Consider the following 17,411-nt stretch of genomic DNA (forward strand, 5'->3'; position numbering starts at 1 on the left):
GAGATCTTGCATGGAGCCCCAGTCCAAGGGAGATTGACAGTCATCTTGAATTTCTTCCATTTTCTAATAATTGCACCAACAGTTGTTGCCTTCTCACCAAGCTGTTTGCCTATTGTCCTGTAGCCCATCCCAGCCTTGTGCAGGTCTACAATTTTGTCCCTAGTGTCCTTAGACAGCTCTTTGGTCTTGCCCATAGTGGAGAAGTTGGAGTCTGATAGATTGTGTGGACAGGTGTCTTTTATACAGGTAACGAATTCAAACAGGTGCAATTAATACAGGCGATGAGTGGAGGATAGGAGGGCTTCTTAAAGACAAACTAACAAGTCTGTGAGAGCCAGAATTCTTGCTGGTTGGTAGGTGATCAAATACTTATTTCATGCAATAAAATGGAAATAAATGATTTAAAAATCTAACAATGTGATTTTCTGGAATTTTTTTTAGATTCTTTCTCTCACAGTTGAGGTGTACCTACGATGAAAATTATAGAACTGTCCATTCTTTATAAGTGGGGGAAAAAAATGAAAAATCAGCATTGTATCAAATACTTATTTGCCCCACTGTATGACGACGTTCACACTGCAGGCTGAAGTGGCCCAAATCCGATCTTTTTGCCCAAGTGTGACCCATATCCGATTTCCTTATGACAGTGTGAACAGCACAAATCCGATTTTTTTCAAATTCGGCCCAGGCCACTTTCATATGTGGTCTTAAATCGGATACATATCCGATGTTTTGCAATGCGACTTCAGTCTGAACGGCCTTGTCGCATTTCATGCGATTATTATTTTTTTTTTAATGTCATTGAAATGCGACAGACGTCACAATTCTGCGCTGGAGGAAGCGAGGCCATAAGCAATATTTGTGCTCTCCTTCTTCTTGATATTCTTATTTCTTTATTTTGATTGCACATTAACTGGTACATCGCTACGCACATGCTATCACGAGCCGCATCCATTTTTATTTTTGCAAACACAGTACAACATAAAGGCTCGTCTCAGTTTTGCCAGAAAACATCTTGATGATCCCCAAGACTTTTGGGATAATACTCTGTGGACAGACGAGACAAAAGTTGAACTTTTTGGAAGGTGTGTGTCCCATTATGTGTGGCGTATATGTAACACCGCATTTCAGAAAAAGAACATCATACCAACAGTAAAATATGGTGGTGGTAGTGTGATGGTCTGGGGCTGTTTTGCTGCTTCAGGCCCTGGAAGACATGCTGTGATAAGTGGAACCATGAATTCTGCTGTGTACCAAAATATCCTGAAGGAGAATGTCCGGCCATCCGTTTGTGACCTCAAGCTGAAGCGAACTTGGGTTCTGCAGCAGGACAATGATCCAAAGCACACCAGCAAGTCCACTTCTGAATGGCTGAAGGAAAAACAAAATGAAGACTTTGGAGTGGCCTAGTCAAAGTCCTGACCTGAATCCAATTGAGATGCTGTGGCATGACCTTAAAAAGGCAGTTCATGCCCGAAAACCTTCCAATGTGGCTGACTTACAACAATTCTGCCAAGATGAGTGGGCCAAAATTCCTCCACAGCGCTGTGGCAGACTCATGGCAAGTTATCGAAAACGCTTGATTGCAGTTGTTGCTGCTAAGGGTGGCCCAACCAGTTATTCGGTTTAGGGGGCAAACACTTATTCACACAGGGTTTTGTAGTTTTGGATTTTGTTTTCCCTTAATAATAAAAACCTTCATTTAAAAACTGCATGATGTGTTTACTTGTGTTATCTTTGACTAATATTTAAATTTGTTTGATGATCTGAAACATTACAGTGTGACAAACATGCAAAAAGATAAGAAATCAGTAAGGGGGCAAATACTTTTTCACACCACTGTATAATAAAAATAGAACACAAACCTCCAACAAAAAATTGAAGTGCAATATTTGTACTTCTCTAAATATAAACAGGTCCAACGGGTAAGAGAAACAGAAAAATGTCACATCCTACTGAGCATGCAGTTCTATTTGAAGTGTGTGTACTTTGTATTTGCTGTGTTTTACCATGTGTTGGGTACTCTGTACCTATACAGAAAATTAATGCAAACATGATGCTCCTGACTATAGTTTGCATTGCCACAGCAGAGGATCTGAGTACTTCTGGTAATGACAGATTATAGTTTGATTATTAATACATTAGCAAAATTTTTACAGTCATTAAAAGTTGAGTGTAGATTAATGAGCAAAATTGATCACTTCAGAGATAAAATTATGAGATGGTGTGCAAAACATGAAGGGGTCTGAATACTTTGAAGCCACTGTATGTCGTACTATGGGAAACGGGTAATAGAAAGACAGGTTCACTTACTACAGTCTGCCTTTCCTTTCCACATGACCAAATGTTTATGGAAGTGTTTAAGAGAGGTGAGGAGAAATGGAAGGAAACAAATCTAATACTGCACTGTGTGCACAGTGTAAATGTTAACTTAGTTTGCAGTGCCTTCTGTTTATGTGTCCTTAAAATGGCTGGAAAATTACAGAGAATTGTAATAATATGCTTTATCATGCCATATCTGTATTAGTCTCTCCTCTGTGTGGATTGTATATCGGGTGTCAGGTATTCTGCCACATTCCTTGGTCCAGCTGTGTTTCTCTCGTATGTCAGTAAACATGTAGGGTGTGTTTGTCTCTCAGCAGCAGGGGAGAGCTGAGATGGGTGCAGCTGCTCTGCTTCATGTCTGACCACTGTACTCAAGTTGTTTCATTGCCTTCAGCACATTTATGTAACACAAGGTTCCACTGTGTGTGTCCAGGCTCTTGTTAATGGTGCTGCGAATGTAACATATAATACTCGCATCACTCAGCCGCTTTTGTTTGCGCGTGTGTGTACATGTGTGTTTGTGTGTGCGTGCATGCATGCAACATCACTCAGCCGCTTTTGTTTGCGTGTGTGTGTACATGTGTTTGTGTGTGCGTGCATGCATGCAGAGGATCAAGTTAGTCCTGACTGACAACTGTGTCCCATCTGTGTATGTCAGTAGCTGATCTTTTGTGTCATTTACGTTTTCAATAATATTGCTTTACTATGTTCAAATGATCAGCTGCTGTTGCAGTATGTCAGTTATTGTTAATATTGCATCACAGTGATTTCAGAATAAGCCAGTCACATGACACTTATTTTAAAAAGGCAAGGAAGTCAAAGAATTTGTGGGTCATTTTTGATGACAGAAGGAGTAGGCCTGGGATCAGAGCAGAAGGGTAAAAACTCAGAGTTATGGGTTACAGTCACACACACACACACACACACACACACACACACGTGCACACGCTTAATGATGTATTTTGTATACCATGTCCACAGCTCCACTTGGTCCACTGGAACTCTGACAAGTACAGTCTATTTGAAGAGGCAGTGATGGAGGACAATGGACTGGCTGTGATTGGAGTCTTTCTGAAGGTACCCACATGTTTAAGCACACAAACAGACTTGTTTCTGCCTAACTTGTGCATCCACGGTATGAACATGCACATTCACAGGTCTGCTGACTGCACATATTACGTGGTATGTGCTGTATTTGCAGCTTTGTTACTGTGATTATAATCCAGGTTAATGGATAGTTAATTCTGTTCTTGGGTAGGTGGGAAAGAGACATGAGGGGCTACAGAAACTGGTGGACGCTTTGCCTGCAATCAGACACGAGGTTAGTCTCACACACACAGTGTTGTTTTTTTCAAGATATATAGCTCTGCAATTGACTCATTGGTTCAGTGACCACATAAACTGAGCCTTGCAAGATCCATTTAAAAATCTGTTAATGTAGGATCGGACGCCCTCTAGCGGCTGATTAGAGAGGCTGCAAGTCTGGTCCTACAGGTCTCACTGACATGCTAGAAGTAACAATGGGCTTTATTCTTTACATGGTCATGTAAACTAATCTTAGGAATCTCAGATTTATGTTTGTGTATTTACTGCATCTGATGAGGAGACGATGTATCCACTTGATAGTGGACTGAAAAGTGTCAGTATTTTGTTTTCATGGCAACATGGCTACACAAAGTCAGCCCTTGAAGTGTGAGCAATTAATCTGCCAAAGATGTATTACATAACATTGTTACGCATTATTTGCACTTTAGAATTTACCCATTTTAGTGGTAAACCAAAGATCATGTTTCATGAAGAAAAAAGCTTTACTGAAAATATATTTTAATATACATATTTTTATACTGGTGATTTTACCAATTGAAAGTGAGTGAATTAAGGTCAGTTTGTGCCTCACTGCATTTATCACAAAAAATGTGTGATAAGGTTTATGTTTAATAAGCAAATAAAATGTGACTGTTGAATGACGTATTATACACTGGGAAATAATTAGATAATGGACACTATTGTGTATGTGGTGTAATGATGCTGACGTTCTTCACAGATTAGGAATCAAATCTGTTTATGAACAGTGTAACAAATGCCAGTAGTGACTGTGCTGGTCTCTCTCTCAGAGAACACAGAAGAGTTTATCACACAGGTAACTTGTTTCACACTGTGTTTCTGTCTGATGCTCCAAAGGGCAGTGTAGTAGAGTTTACTAGGTTTGACCCTGCCTGTCTGTTACCCACCAACACCGATGACTACTGGACATACCATGGCTCTCTGACAACACCCCCTCTGACAGAGTCTGTCTCCTGGATCATCATGAAGCAGCACATAGAAGTCAGCCATGACCAGGTTTGTGTGTGTGTATATATGCATGTCTTCTTTTATTTTTTTTTACACTGCGGAGAAATTACTGTTTGAGGACATTTTTCTCACAACTTCAAAGGGCTGTTCAAGGGTTAAGACCTGGTTTTAAGTTCAGTTTAGAATTAGTTTTAAGTTGGAGTTAATGTAAGTATCGGTGTTAGATGTGTAGTTGTGATAGTTAGGGTCAGAGGCTTAGGGATGTACTGATCCAATATTCAGTATTGATATTAATCCAATACTGGACAAAATCACTGGATTCGATATTGTGTGGGGAGTATAATCCAATCTGATATGATCATGGACCATTAGTCCTGAGTAGGAGGATGACCTACTGAGTATCGCGAGATTGTGAGACTGCACGGGGGTATTCAATATGGCGATACACAGCCACTGAAGTCATGAAAAACCAACTCAAAATTCCACCGGATACTGATCATTTTTCATCGCGTACACCACCTTGGTCGGCGTTCCAACAAAACACCCCGACCAATAATAGTGAAACTGGAACTAAGGGGCCAAGCCCAGCTCCTGAGAAACGACCCCACATCATAATCCCCCTCCACCAAACTTTACACTTGGCACAATGCAGTCAGACAAGTACCGTTCTCCTGGCAACCACCAAACCCAGACTGGTCCATGGGATTGCCAGACAGAGAAGTGTGATTTGTCACTCCAGAGAACACTTCTCCACTGCTCTAGAGTCCAGTGGTGGCGTGTTTTACACCACTGCATCCAACGCTTTGCATTGCACTTGATGTAAGGCTTGGATGCAGCTGCTCGACCATGGAACCCCATTCCATGAAGCCCTCTACACACTGTTCTTGAGCTGAAGGCCACATGAAGTTTGGAGGTCTGTAGCTATTGACTCTGCAGAAAGTTGGCGACCTCTGTGCGCTATGCTGACCCTGCACTATGATTTTACATGGCCTACCACTTTGTGGCTGAGTTGCTGTCGTTCCCAATCGCATCCACTTTGTTATAATACCACTAACAGTTGACTGTGGAATATTTAGTAGCGAGGAAATTTCACAACTGGACTTATTGCACAGGTGGCATCCTATCACAGTACCACGCTGGAGATCACTGAGCTCCTGAGAGCGACCCATTCTTTCACAAATGTTTGTAGAAGCGGTCTGCATGCCTAGGTGCTTCATTATATACACCTGTAACAATGGAAGTGGTTGGAACACCTGAATTTGAGTGAATACTTTTGGCAATATAGTGCATAACAATAGGCAAAGAGGCATCTCAATTTCAATTAATAAAAATATCCCATTAATTCACAATATATCTATCACTGACCCAGAAGGCAGATTTATAATTATTAAGGTACCCATTAACCAGACAACATATACAGCCCCAATAATGATGATTCATCCTTTTTCATAATTTCTTTTCTCATCTTTATGCAACTCAACAAATATTGTTATTGCTGGTGATTTTAACAGTTATTAACCTGGAAATGAACCGTTCAAGCATCTCCAGCAATACAAGAAATTGGCACTCCTCTGAAACAAGCAATATATGGAGCATTATGGACTTGGTGATAGCTGGAGAATGACTAACCCTACATCTAGAGAATGCACCTACTTTTCCTTCCTTCCTTCAGTCTTTTTCTCAAATAGACCTCTTTCTTATCAGTAATTCCCTTACCCAGCATGTAACAGACACCACAATCCACTCCATTATGAATGGTAAATGGTCGTATACTTGTATAGCACCTTTCTATGCTTTTAGAGCACACTCAAAGCTCTTTCACACTATTTGGCCATTCACCCCATCGCACTCCCAAACGCTCACACATTCATACACCGGTGTTATCACCGGGAGCAACTGGGGGTTCCGTTGACTGGACAAGCCGGGAATCAAACCGCTAATCCTCCGGTTAGAAAATGACCAGTTCTACCTCCTGAGCCACAGCCGCCCCCAAATTATATAATTGGTGATCACGCTCTCATTTCCCTCACATTAAATATTGAAGCCCAATTCTGGCCCACGGTATAAGTATATTTGGCCCGCGAAATAATTTCAAATGTTTTATTAGAGCTGGCCCACCAGTATATATCGCATGCACTGCTAATACTGCGTAATTAAGTCAAAAATTAGTGTAATCAATAACCCACTACAACACTCCAAATTAATTGAAGAAATTATGAAAGACAGATTCCAAGTTATATAAACTCATATCAAATACAGATTCAACAATAACAATACCAAAACTCAATTGGGAAAACGATTTAACTCTCTCCCTCAGCTCCGATTTGTGGACAGAAATTTGCAATAGCATCTTTTCTATGACCAGCAATGTAAACTTCCAACTTATTCAGTACAAGACCATTTACAGGACCCATATTACACAAAGTAAAATGTTTAAAATGGGTTTCACTGACACAGACATCTGCTCACAATGCACTCTAGACTGCACCGACAATTATTCTCATGCTACTTGGACCTGCCAACCAGTTTATTCCCTCTGGATAGCAGTGACAGAGAAACTCTCCACCATCTTGGGCTGTAGAATCCCTCCTTCTCCATCACTTTGCTTACTCGGTAATATCATACAAATCGACCTACCAATTAAATACAAAAACCCACTCCTCATTTCTCTTGCTTGAGATAAATCTTACATTGTGTGTCTTTTTAAATGGGCAGTTGATTACTAACAAGTAACCACAGTTCTAGGGTTATTCTGCCACCTCTAGTCACAAGCTTTAAGTTGGACTTAACTTTAGACCGGCCACCACAGGCTTCTGTTGTCTCTTAGCGGAAAAATCAGCTGTTTTTGTCTAGGGCTGCTTTGAGTAGCAGTTATTTAGCAGTTATTTTTAGAGAGACATTAGAAGCTGGTTTCACATGATAAACATGTGTTCCACTGCCTGGCCAAATTGCAGGATTTTTCAAGGTGGTGATAAAACAATACTGATATATCCCTATGAACGTGGAAACAGATCTTTCCAGGTGGAAACATTCAGGGTCAGTGTGGAGAGTAGAAGTGATGACTAAGACCTATTCTCACATACACAGGGATACATCAATATTGTTTTAACACCACCTTGAAAATCCCAAACAATTCCTTTAAGGTGTGTCAAACTATTAATGCATGCACCCTAACAGTATTACACAGAGGAAGTGAATCACCCTGTGGTGGCATATACGCCTGTTGAAGGCTGTTTTCTCTTTCTGGTCCTCTCCCACCCTTCAGCTGGCGGTCTTCCGGAGCCTCCTGTTCACCTCAGCAAAGGATGACGTACAGAAGAGTATGGTGAACAACTTCCGTGTGCAGCAGCCTTTGTGCGGTCGCACCGTCCGCTCTTCTTTCATTCCCTTCCTTCAGGAGGTGTCATCAGTCGAAGGCGACAAACACTGATGGACCCAGTACACACAACCTCTTGCACAGTAAAGGACACTATGGCAGCCAATACACACAGTTATCACACAAACTACTTTTAATATGTGAACGACTTTTATTCTGTCATAATACAGTGTTGTTCATTAGCATGAGCAACTTTAGTTAGACTTGCATTTTAATTACAAGCAGTAAAGCATTAAATAGGTGGGATGCAAGGGTACATTTGTGTTTTTATTAGTGTTCAGATTTCAGTTTGTGTGATTCAAACCAATAAGGGGTGATTGTTGTGGATATATGTAAGGTTTACTGATGTTTTTTTCTAATTAATGAGTAATGACATAAATCATATTTATTATACATCTATAATTTTAATATTTACTTTCCATGGGTTTGTACTGGAGGCCAGGGTAGGGAACCACACTGAGCTGGAAGTAAAACCTCATTAGCACAAACATGTAGTTTAAAGTCCAGGTAAAGTAGAAATAAATATGTTCTGAGTTTGTCAGACCACAGGAAAATCTCACTATTAACAACCAAGCTAAATTTGAATGAATGATTAAAAAGATTGCCAAGTATATAAAATTTGATTTTAAAGTGATGAAAAAATGTGGAGTATTTTCTGCTCTGAAATGCCAGGGGCATCTGATGGTGACGCTGAACTGCGCCCAATCGCGGAAATGTGCCACCTGTCCTGATCATTAAGGCAGAACATCCAGAGGCATCGCTACAGTAGCTAGCTAGCAAACTGTAGGCTGTAGTAGGTGTAGTAACTCGTGATCAAACAGGAGAACTGGTACTAATGAGCTAGGGATCTACAGGAGCATTTTATCAAAGACCATTAACTAAGATAAGATGAAAAATAATGTTTTGGAGTTTATGGAGCCATTTCTCCTATGTGATGTTTGAGTGAGATTGGGCGGTGCTCCGGTCCTTTGTGGGCACACGTGCGCGCACACACACAAACGGAGCAAGACAGCTGCTGTCACAGACTCGCAGCAGCAGAGACAGGGAGACCAGGAGAAGTGAAAGTTATGCCTGTTTCTGTACATGCAATAAAACCTTCGTGAGTAAAAAAAAAAGTCAGTAGGAGTATTTTAACAAAACACCAGCTAAATAAGCATAATCAGAAAAGTGAAAATGTTAACCTTGTTCAGTCTACGAGCTTGTTAGGCTAACAGCAGAGTGCTAACTGTGGTGACCTGTCCACTGCAGTAACTTCACATCCGCTGTGGCCATTAACTCCCTTGCTCTAGTGCTGGGTATTGAACTTTGATACTTTTATGGCATCCGTTGATTTACTATAAAGTATTGAAAAATCCTTTTCTGCATTTTTGTTTAATGTTAACAGAGCTTAAGGTTGTGGTAAATAGGTTTGCTTTTTACTTTATGAAACTGTTGAGTGGACAAAAATGCCAAGTAATTGAAAAATAAAACAATCTACTGTCATTAAAATTGATCAGCTCAGGAACAGGATAGAGGAAATGATTAATCATTGCCATTAATAGACTTCCTGGTCAGCTGATTGAATCTGGTTGATATTGGGAGGGAATTGCTGTTCTCATTTGTCCTGTTTTGTTGGTTTTATGCCACCTCACATTTATTTATTTGTGGTAAAGATCTGATGCTGTGATGTGCAGTGAGAGCTGTTAATTCATTGTGATGGCTGCAGACTCATGAGTTAACAGTGAAGGGGCCAAACTGGGCAGCTGTGACATTACAGATGTTAGGGCGGGCGAGGTGTGGAGTGTGATCTTTGCATCAGAAACATGTCTAGCAATGTGTTGATTTTCATTTCTTTATAGATGATATGCAATACTGAATTTATGTTTGATGTGTTATAACATGGAGACAAGGGACCTAATGCAGCCTTTATTTTTACAACTGTTTTTTATTGCTGTATTTGAATCATGCACCAGGATCTGTTTCATGTTTCAAGGCATTTTGCTCCTTTTAACCTTTATTGTTACATGACATCCCAAACCAGTTTATGGTGACTGTGTTCAGTGATGGTTCAAAATGAGGGTGATGTAATGTTTTCTGCATCAGTTGTCTTAAGGAATTTTAAAATCTTTATTTTTCATCCTCTCACTTCCAAACTCAAGTGTTACAAAATGCTGTCATTTTTTTATGTTTTACACCCTTGGTACGTCTTTACTTGCCTTCTGTAGCTCAGTGTGACGTTTTAGTACATATTTTAGCTGTTTATTTGTCCAGTGGGTAACCAACATTCCTGTCCTGTGGGACTCTACTTGGCCACTCTCTCTTCCCAGCATGCCTTGCTCCACCTGAATGGCTTCTTCTAAACCTTCAGCTGTGCAACTGAGAAGTGTTTTACTCCCAGAGACCCCTGCTCCACAAGGGGAATGTTGAAAATCACCCACTTGTTTTACATGATGTAGATGTAAAGATGATTTTAGAGAAACTGACATTAATAGATGTATAACAATAAATGTGACATCAGAAAGATTTATGTATATTTTGTGTGTGTGTGTGTGTGTGTGTGTGTGTGTTCCAATGACAGAAGTAGAGCTAAAGCATTGTGATGTTTTTTTTTTTACATGAAAAAGAACAGTAAAAACATATCTACATCAACTGGGGTCTTACATGGACACAGGATAATCTGCCAGAGTTAAAACAGACGTGGTTATTTCACATTAGACATTTATGAATGTGTTTTTACCTTTGCTCTTCTCAGTGTTTTGACATGGCCATGACTCGGATGGAAAAAAACACAGATCAGGATTTAGCAACGTGAATAAAAGGGTGATGACAGTTGGTGGGTTGTTTGCTTATGCTGCCACAACTGTCAGATCTGATCCAACCACATCCACACTGTCTATTTTAGGCAGATGAGTAGAATTTTGCAGTATAAACTCTACGTTTTTATGCCTCTGCATTAGCAATAGCCTTGGCCAGAGATATGTTTTCAGGTTTTCTGTCCACCTGTCCAGTTCTTGTGAATGCAATACCACAGGAAAGAACATCTTGAGGGAATCTTTTTCAAATTTGACACGTGTTCACTTGGAATAAAGGATGAGCTTATTAGATTTTGGTAGTCAAAGGTCAGTTACCTCACTTTTGTCCCATACCTTTGAGTTTGACTAATTAGCAGAGGTGTACAACCACAAAACGGTTATTCTAGTTTTGCTATACTTTACCCTTTGATTGCTACTTCAGTTAATGTTATGAAGAAAAATTTAAAGTTTGACACTAAGTTTTCTATCAAGGCAGTGAACATCCCCTAATGTCAAGTATAATAAAGCATTATAAATGGAAAGACTGTGGCAAAGCTGTAAATCTACATCCTCCAAACTTGAGTGAGCACACAGGAAGGCCACTAGTGAGGGAGACCACCAACAGACCTGAGACCTGTCTAAGAAAGTGTCTGTGGTCTGATGAGAGAAAAAATTGAGCTTTTTGGTCCTCAAATTAAACATGGGTATCATCACATGTATAGTAACAGCACAAAATTTGCATCTGCACATTAATATACATTTGTGCTACAGTGAGGAACAGAAGTATTTGAACACCCTGCGATTTTGCAAGTTCTCCCACTTAGAAATCATGGAGGGGTCTGAAATTCACATTGTATGTGCATTCCCACTCTGAGAGACAGAATTTAAAAAAAAAATTCAGGAAATCACATTGTATGATTTTTAAAGAATTTATTTGTCTAGCACTGCTGAACATAAGTATTTGAACACCTGAGAAAATCAGTGTTAATATTTGGTACAGAAACCTTTGCAATTACAGAGGTCAAACGTTTCCTGTAGTTCTTGACCAGGTTTGCACACACTGCAACAGGGATTTTGGCCCACTCCTCCACACAGATCTCCTCTAGATCTGTCAGGTTTCGGGGCTGTCGCTGAGCAACGCGGAGTTTAAGCTCCCTCCAAAGATGTTCTGTTGGATTGAGGTCTGGAGACTGGCTAGGCCACTCCAGAACCTTGATATGCTTCTTACGGAGCCACTCCTGGCTGTGTGCTTCGGGTCGTTGTCATGTTGGAAGACCCAGCCACGACCCATCTTCAATGCTCTGACTGAGGGAAGGAGGTTGTTGCTCAAAATCTCACAATAAATGGCCCCATTCATCCTCTCCTTAATACAGTGCAGACGTCCTGTCCCCTTCGCAGAAAAGCACCCCCAAAGCATGATGTTACCACCCCCATGCTTCACAGTAGGGATGGTGTTCTTGGGATGCAACTCATCCTTCTTTTTCCTCCAAACACGACGAGTGAAGTTTAGACCAAAAAGTTCTACCTTGGTCTCATCTGACCACATGACTTTCTCCCATGCCTCCTCTGGATCATCCAAATGGTCTTTGGCAAACTTCAGACGGGCCTGGACATGTGATGACTTGAGCAGGGAAACCTTCCGTGCAATGCATGATTTGAAACCATGACGGCGTAGTGTTCTACCAACAGTGACCTTTGAAACTGTGGTCCCAGCTCTTCATGTCATTGACCAGCTCCTCCCTTGTAGTTCTGGACTGATTCCTCACCTTTCTTATCATCCGTGATACCCCACGAGGTGAGATCTTGCATGGCGCCCCAGTCCAAGGGAGACTGACAGTCGTCTTTAGCCTCTTCCATTTTCCAACAATTGCTCCAACAGTGGATCTGTTTTCACCAAGCTGCTTGGCAATTGCCCCGTAGCCCTTTCCAGCCTTGCGGAGGTCCACAATTTTGTCTCTGGTGTCTTTTGACAGCTCTTTGGTCTTGCCCATGGTAGTAGTTGGCGTCTGACTGACTGTGGGGTGGACAGGTGTCTTTAAAGAGCTCAGACAGGTGCTACTAATTTAGATTAATGAGTAGAGTAAAGGTGGACTTTTTCAAGGCACAGTAACAGGTCTTTGAGAGCCAGAATTCTTGCTGTTTCTCAGGTGTTCAAATACTTATGTTCAGCAGTGCAAGACAAATAAATTCTTTAAAAATCATACAATGTGATTTCCTGAATTTTTTTAAAAATTCTGTCTCTCAGAGTGGGAATGGACCTACAATGTGAATTTCAGACCCCTCCATGATTTCTAAGTGGGGGAACTTTCAAAATCGCAGGGCGTTCAAATACTTCTGTTCCTCACTGTATAGTGAGTATTTCTAGCAGCAAAATACTCTTGGTTGCGACTGAGTCAAGGTAAACTATAGCTCCCACGTTCTTGATAATGAGGTTGTAATGGTAAGCAACATGCAGTCAGCCAGTACAGCAGTGTGGCTCATCGATGTGCTTTTAATAGTTTTTAGCCACGTGTGGCTCTAGCAGTAATAATGATGGTTATATATTTTAAATTTTAAGTTAATTTATATTGCTTAAATTTCTGTTTTCACATGGGTTTCTACACAGTCCTCTTGTGTTGATCAGTGTCAATGAAACTATATTCATTCTGTTTTAAACCAATTGTGTAAGACTTCCAAGGGAGATGAATAACTTTTTGTAGAATCAGAAGTGAACATTAAACTCAGGATGAAGAGTTTCCCAGGCTTTCTAAGAAATTTACACATCCTTATTGTTGTTCTAGCAGAACCAGCTCACACCAAGCCCAAACCACGGCAGGAATAAAAAACATTGCTAAATGGTTCAGTTTGTCGCAGTCCCCCACCCTAACCGCACTGATACCTTTGAAGCTCCCTGACACAGAAAGGGGATATTTGGTGGGCCCCACCCAGAACCCTGGGGTCCTGACTTGCTTGCACTGTTACAATGGCCAAGTGTGTTTTGGGTGTCCATCTGATTCAAACCAAAGAAACAGTAATTGAAGCCAAACTCTTGGGGTGTTTATTGTGCTTGGCTGCAGAGGCCTGGGATTACAGGGACACACCTGTTAGTCTCTGCTGGGCTTCCCCTGATTGTACGAGTGTGGACAGACTGACTGGAGACCCCTAAGGCTTTGAACTACACAGTGTGTACAACTCTTACCATGCATGTGTTTTTACTTTGTAGGAGGTGAAAAAGAAAACATTTCATTTCATTCCTACTAAATGAGCTGGGACTTTACAAACAAATACATGTCATGTAGATAATATCTACAGAGCTGAACATGTTGACGAATTGGTAATACAAGTAAATTTATGGTTGAGTGGCTTTTACAAATATGGTCCTTTAGTGGTGACCACATACTGTATGTTTAACGTCTACCAAGGCAGGTTTCAACTTCCTCTTTTTATGAAAAGCTTCAGCGTCCTGACATTTGGTTAAAGACAGAATCCCTTCTTTAAGCACACATTATAGAATGCCACTTTATACACTTTTATTGTAGTTAACAAATCCACGAAGCCAACAGTGCATTAGTCTGTCTTACACATAAATACCAACCTCTCTAATCTTATAAAGTATGGTTAAAATGTATAGATATATTTATATTATATTTAAATGTTTAATAATTTTATAAAACAGCTGGACAGTGAAATGTTTAGTAAATGTTATTGAAATTGAGCAAGTAGTATATTTTCAGCTGCGGGTAAATACACATTTGGTGATTATTTAAAGCAGCAGCACAGTGTATGTGGAAAAGATGTCAAATAAACTATGGTACCCAGATTCATGTTAAATGGTCTTATGCTTGTATAGCACTTTTCTTCTTACAGCACACTCACACTATTTGGCCACTCACAAACCCCCATATGTTAATAATGGAACATATGCCCCAGTGCAATAGTGTGGCTCTCTGATGTTTTAGCCACATTAGCAATGTTACTCCACCACTTTGGTTGAGGTTGATATAGTTCTATAACAGGAGTGTCCTAACAAGGGGTTCAATGATGTAGTTTTACTGTAGGAATCATTATATCTTTTATTTTATTAAAAAATGCATTTTATTGTATTATTTTTGGTTTATGATTAATCAAATTCATGCAAATATATAATATCTAGAAAAGCCAAGGTGACTTTAAGGATTAAAGAGAGATTATAGAGAGATACCGCAGGGGACCGGACCGGGGGATCAACAGGTGAATGATATGGTGACTAATTGCGGTGATGGAGCAGCGGGGAGAGAACAGGTAAACAGAAACGAAAACACGGGAAGCCGAGCCGCGCGACATCACAACAGTGCCTGAATGACTACCACCCTGTAGCACTCACACCCATTGTCATTAAGTGCGTCGAGCACCTGGTCCTGGTACACCTAATAACCTGTTTCCCACCCACACTGGACCCTTACCAATTTGCCTACCATAGGAAAAGGAGCATGAAGGATGCAGTCTGCATAGCACTGCACTCTGTACTCTGCAACTGGATTCTGGACTTTTTGACCAACAGGCCTCAGCATGTTAGGTCAGACAACACCTGCTCCTCCACCATTATCTTCAACAACAGCGTACCACAGGGCTGTGTGCTGAGTCCATTCCTCTACTCCCTTTTCACCCATGACTGCAGGCCTGTGCATTCCTCCAGCACCATCATCAAGTTTGCAAACATCAAGGATTCAAGATTTTTATTTGCCATTTATACAACAGTCTAGGCATATAGGCATTTAACAGTCTAGACATATAGGAATTCTTGTACAGCTCTCCTTTGAAGTCAGGTAATGAGTCAAAAGCCAGAAAGAACACTTAGTCTTAAAATAAAAAAGTTACATAAAGGCAACAAAGCATTAAAACTGCAATACACAAAAGTAGAGTAATAGTATTACCCTCAGTGAACGTCAAACGTCAAAAAGCATGAGACCAAAGGGAGAAAAGAAATATGACCCTCCCTCTGTACTCCAATCCAGCTGCTCTTCCTCCCAGTCGTCCTCCTGTTCTACTCATCTCTGTGCTGCTTAGCCTCTCTGGTGTGCTTGTTTGGTGTTACAGGTAATTTAGACAATGGACTTCCCTCTAGGAAATCCCTGTTCTATTTGAATGCATTCTAAACAGGTTTGTTGTGGATAAAATGTGAGTGTGCCTAATTTTATAGCAGTCATACAGGCTGCACTGCTACTGCCTCAGGACATACAAATAGTACAGACCTCCATATAATTATAATTTTCTGATAAGATAACTTGTCCAATTTCTACAACCTAATATATGTTTTAGGACTTTTGTAAAAAGCCTGTAAGACTTCAGTAGAAGGTAAAGAGAGTTGCATAACAACAAGCTTAAAGCAGAAACTTTCTAGCCTTGTTTGGAACAAAACCTTCCTGTAACCTGGAGCAAAAGAAACAAGTTCAAGTTCAAGTTCAAAGTGTTTATTTGTCATGTGCACAGTTAGGAAACATGTTTCCCTGTACAATGAAATTCTTACATTGCCGTCTACATGAATGCCACAAATTACAAATGAAATATAAAGTAGATAAATAAGTAACACAAAATCTAAGGCACTTTAAGCAGCAAATGCAGCAATATAAAAAGAATATATAAGAATATAATAGAGAATGTATGCTGCATGGGAGCAGCATGTGCAGCAGTCAACAGTCAATGTGCAAACTGAGAATGTAAACAGTACATGACGTATTTCCTGGTAATAAACTCCTCAGCTGTTGAGTCTGATGGCAGAGGGAAAGAAAGAGTTTTTCAGTCTAGTGGTCCTGCATTTCACACTTCTGAACCTCCGGCCAAAGAGTAGAGAAGTGAACAGTCCGTGCTGGGGGTGGGTGGAATCTCTGAGGATGGAGGCAGCCTTCCTACACACCCTGCGGGGGTAAATGCTCTGCAGAGAGGGCAGTGGAGTCCTGGTGATCTTCTCAACAGTCTTTACCACTCTCTGCAGGCGCTTGCGGTCCATAGCAGTAGTGCTGCCATACCAGACGGTGATGCAGCTGGTCAAGATGCTCTCGATGATGCAGCTGTAGAAGTTGCAAAGGGTCCGAGACATGCCAAACCTCTTCAGCCTCCTCAGGAAGTACAGCCGCCATTGGGCCTTCTTGACCAGCTGTGTGGTGTTAAGTGTCCAAGTTAAGTTTAATTTAAACATATCCAGTCTTAACTGCTTCTAAATCACACCCACTTTAAACCAGCATTAAGAGTTTTTGACCACGGGGAGGCCATAGAATATGTTTTATACACAAAACGGACTTCTCACCATATAGAATTGCTATGGCTAACCTAACTAGGAAATAGTTATTTACAGCGCATTCAGCAGGCACAGAGAAACATTAACATTCATTTGGAATTGTGTGTTTATCCCCTTGATTATTAAAAGTGCCCTGTACATTTTTAACTTTGAAAACAACATGTGCTTGTTAGCAGTTTTCTCCTTTGCTGCTTTTGTTGGCACATTGCTGTATTTGAGGGCCAGTGGAATAGTGTGAAAACATTGTTTCTTATGCAGATAGCCCTACCTGCATGCTTGTCCTCATGCACAAGAACAAACAAAAAATGCGATCCACACATTGCCTCATAACACTAGTAGTGCTATAAAAAAGGAACCTTTAAATCTAATAACTCCTTTTAGCTCTGTTTTGCAT

General features: G+C 40.6%; 1 protein-coding gene across 2 annotated transcripts in view; it reads left to right on the forward strand.

Annotated features, from left to right (window-relative positions):
- The window catches only part of ca5a (carbonic anhydrase Va), a 19,060-nt gene extending 8,565 nt beyond the window's left edge, over window positions 1-10,495 (forward strand). For both annotated transcript variants that reach the window (XM_020604374.1, XM_020604375.1), the window contains exons 4-7: window positions 3,307-3,402; window positions 3,584-3,646; window positions 4,507-4,665; window positions 7,883-10,495. In XM_020604374.1, the coding sequence (XP_020460030.1) occupies window positions 3,307-3,402; window positions 3,584-3,646; window positions 4,507-4,665; window positions 7,883-8,047 (483 nt within the window). In that variant the 3' untranslated portion in view covers window positions 8,048-10,495. The remainder of the gene's footprint in view (window positions 1-3,306; window positions 3,403-3,583; window positions 3,647-4,506; window positions 4,666-7,882) is intronic.
- The last annotated feature ends 6,916 nt before the right edge of the window (window positions 10,496-17,411 follow it).

The sequence above is a fragment of the Monopterus albus genome, unplaced genomic scaffold (genome assembly GCF_001952655.1).
Source record: "Monopterus albus unplaced genomic scaffold, M_albus_1.0 scaffold65.1, whole genome shotgun sequence".
Lineage (NCBI taxonomy): Eukaryota > Metazoa > Chordata > Actinopteri > Synbranchiformes > Synbranchidae > Monopterus > Monopterus albus.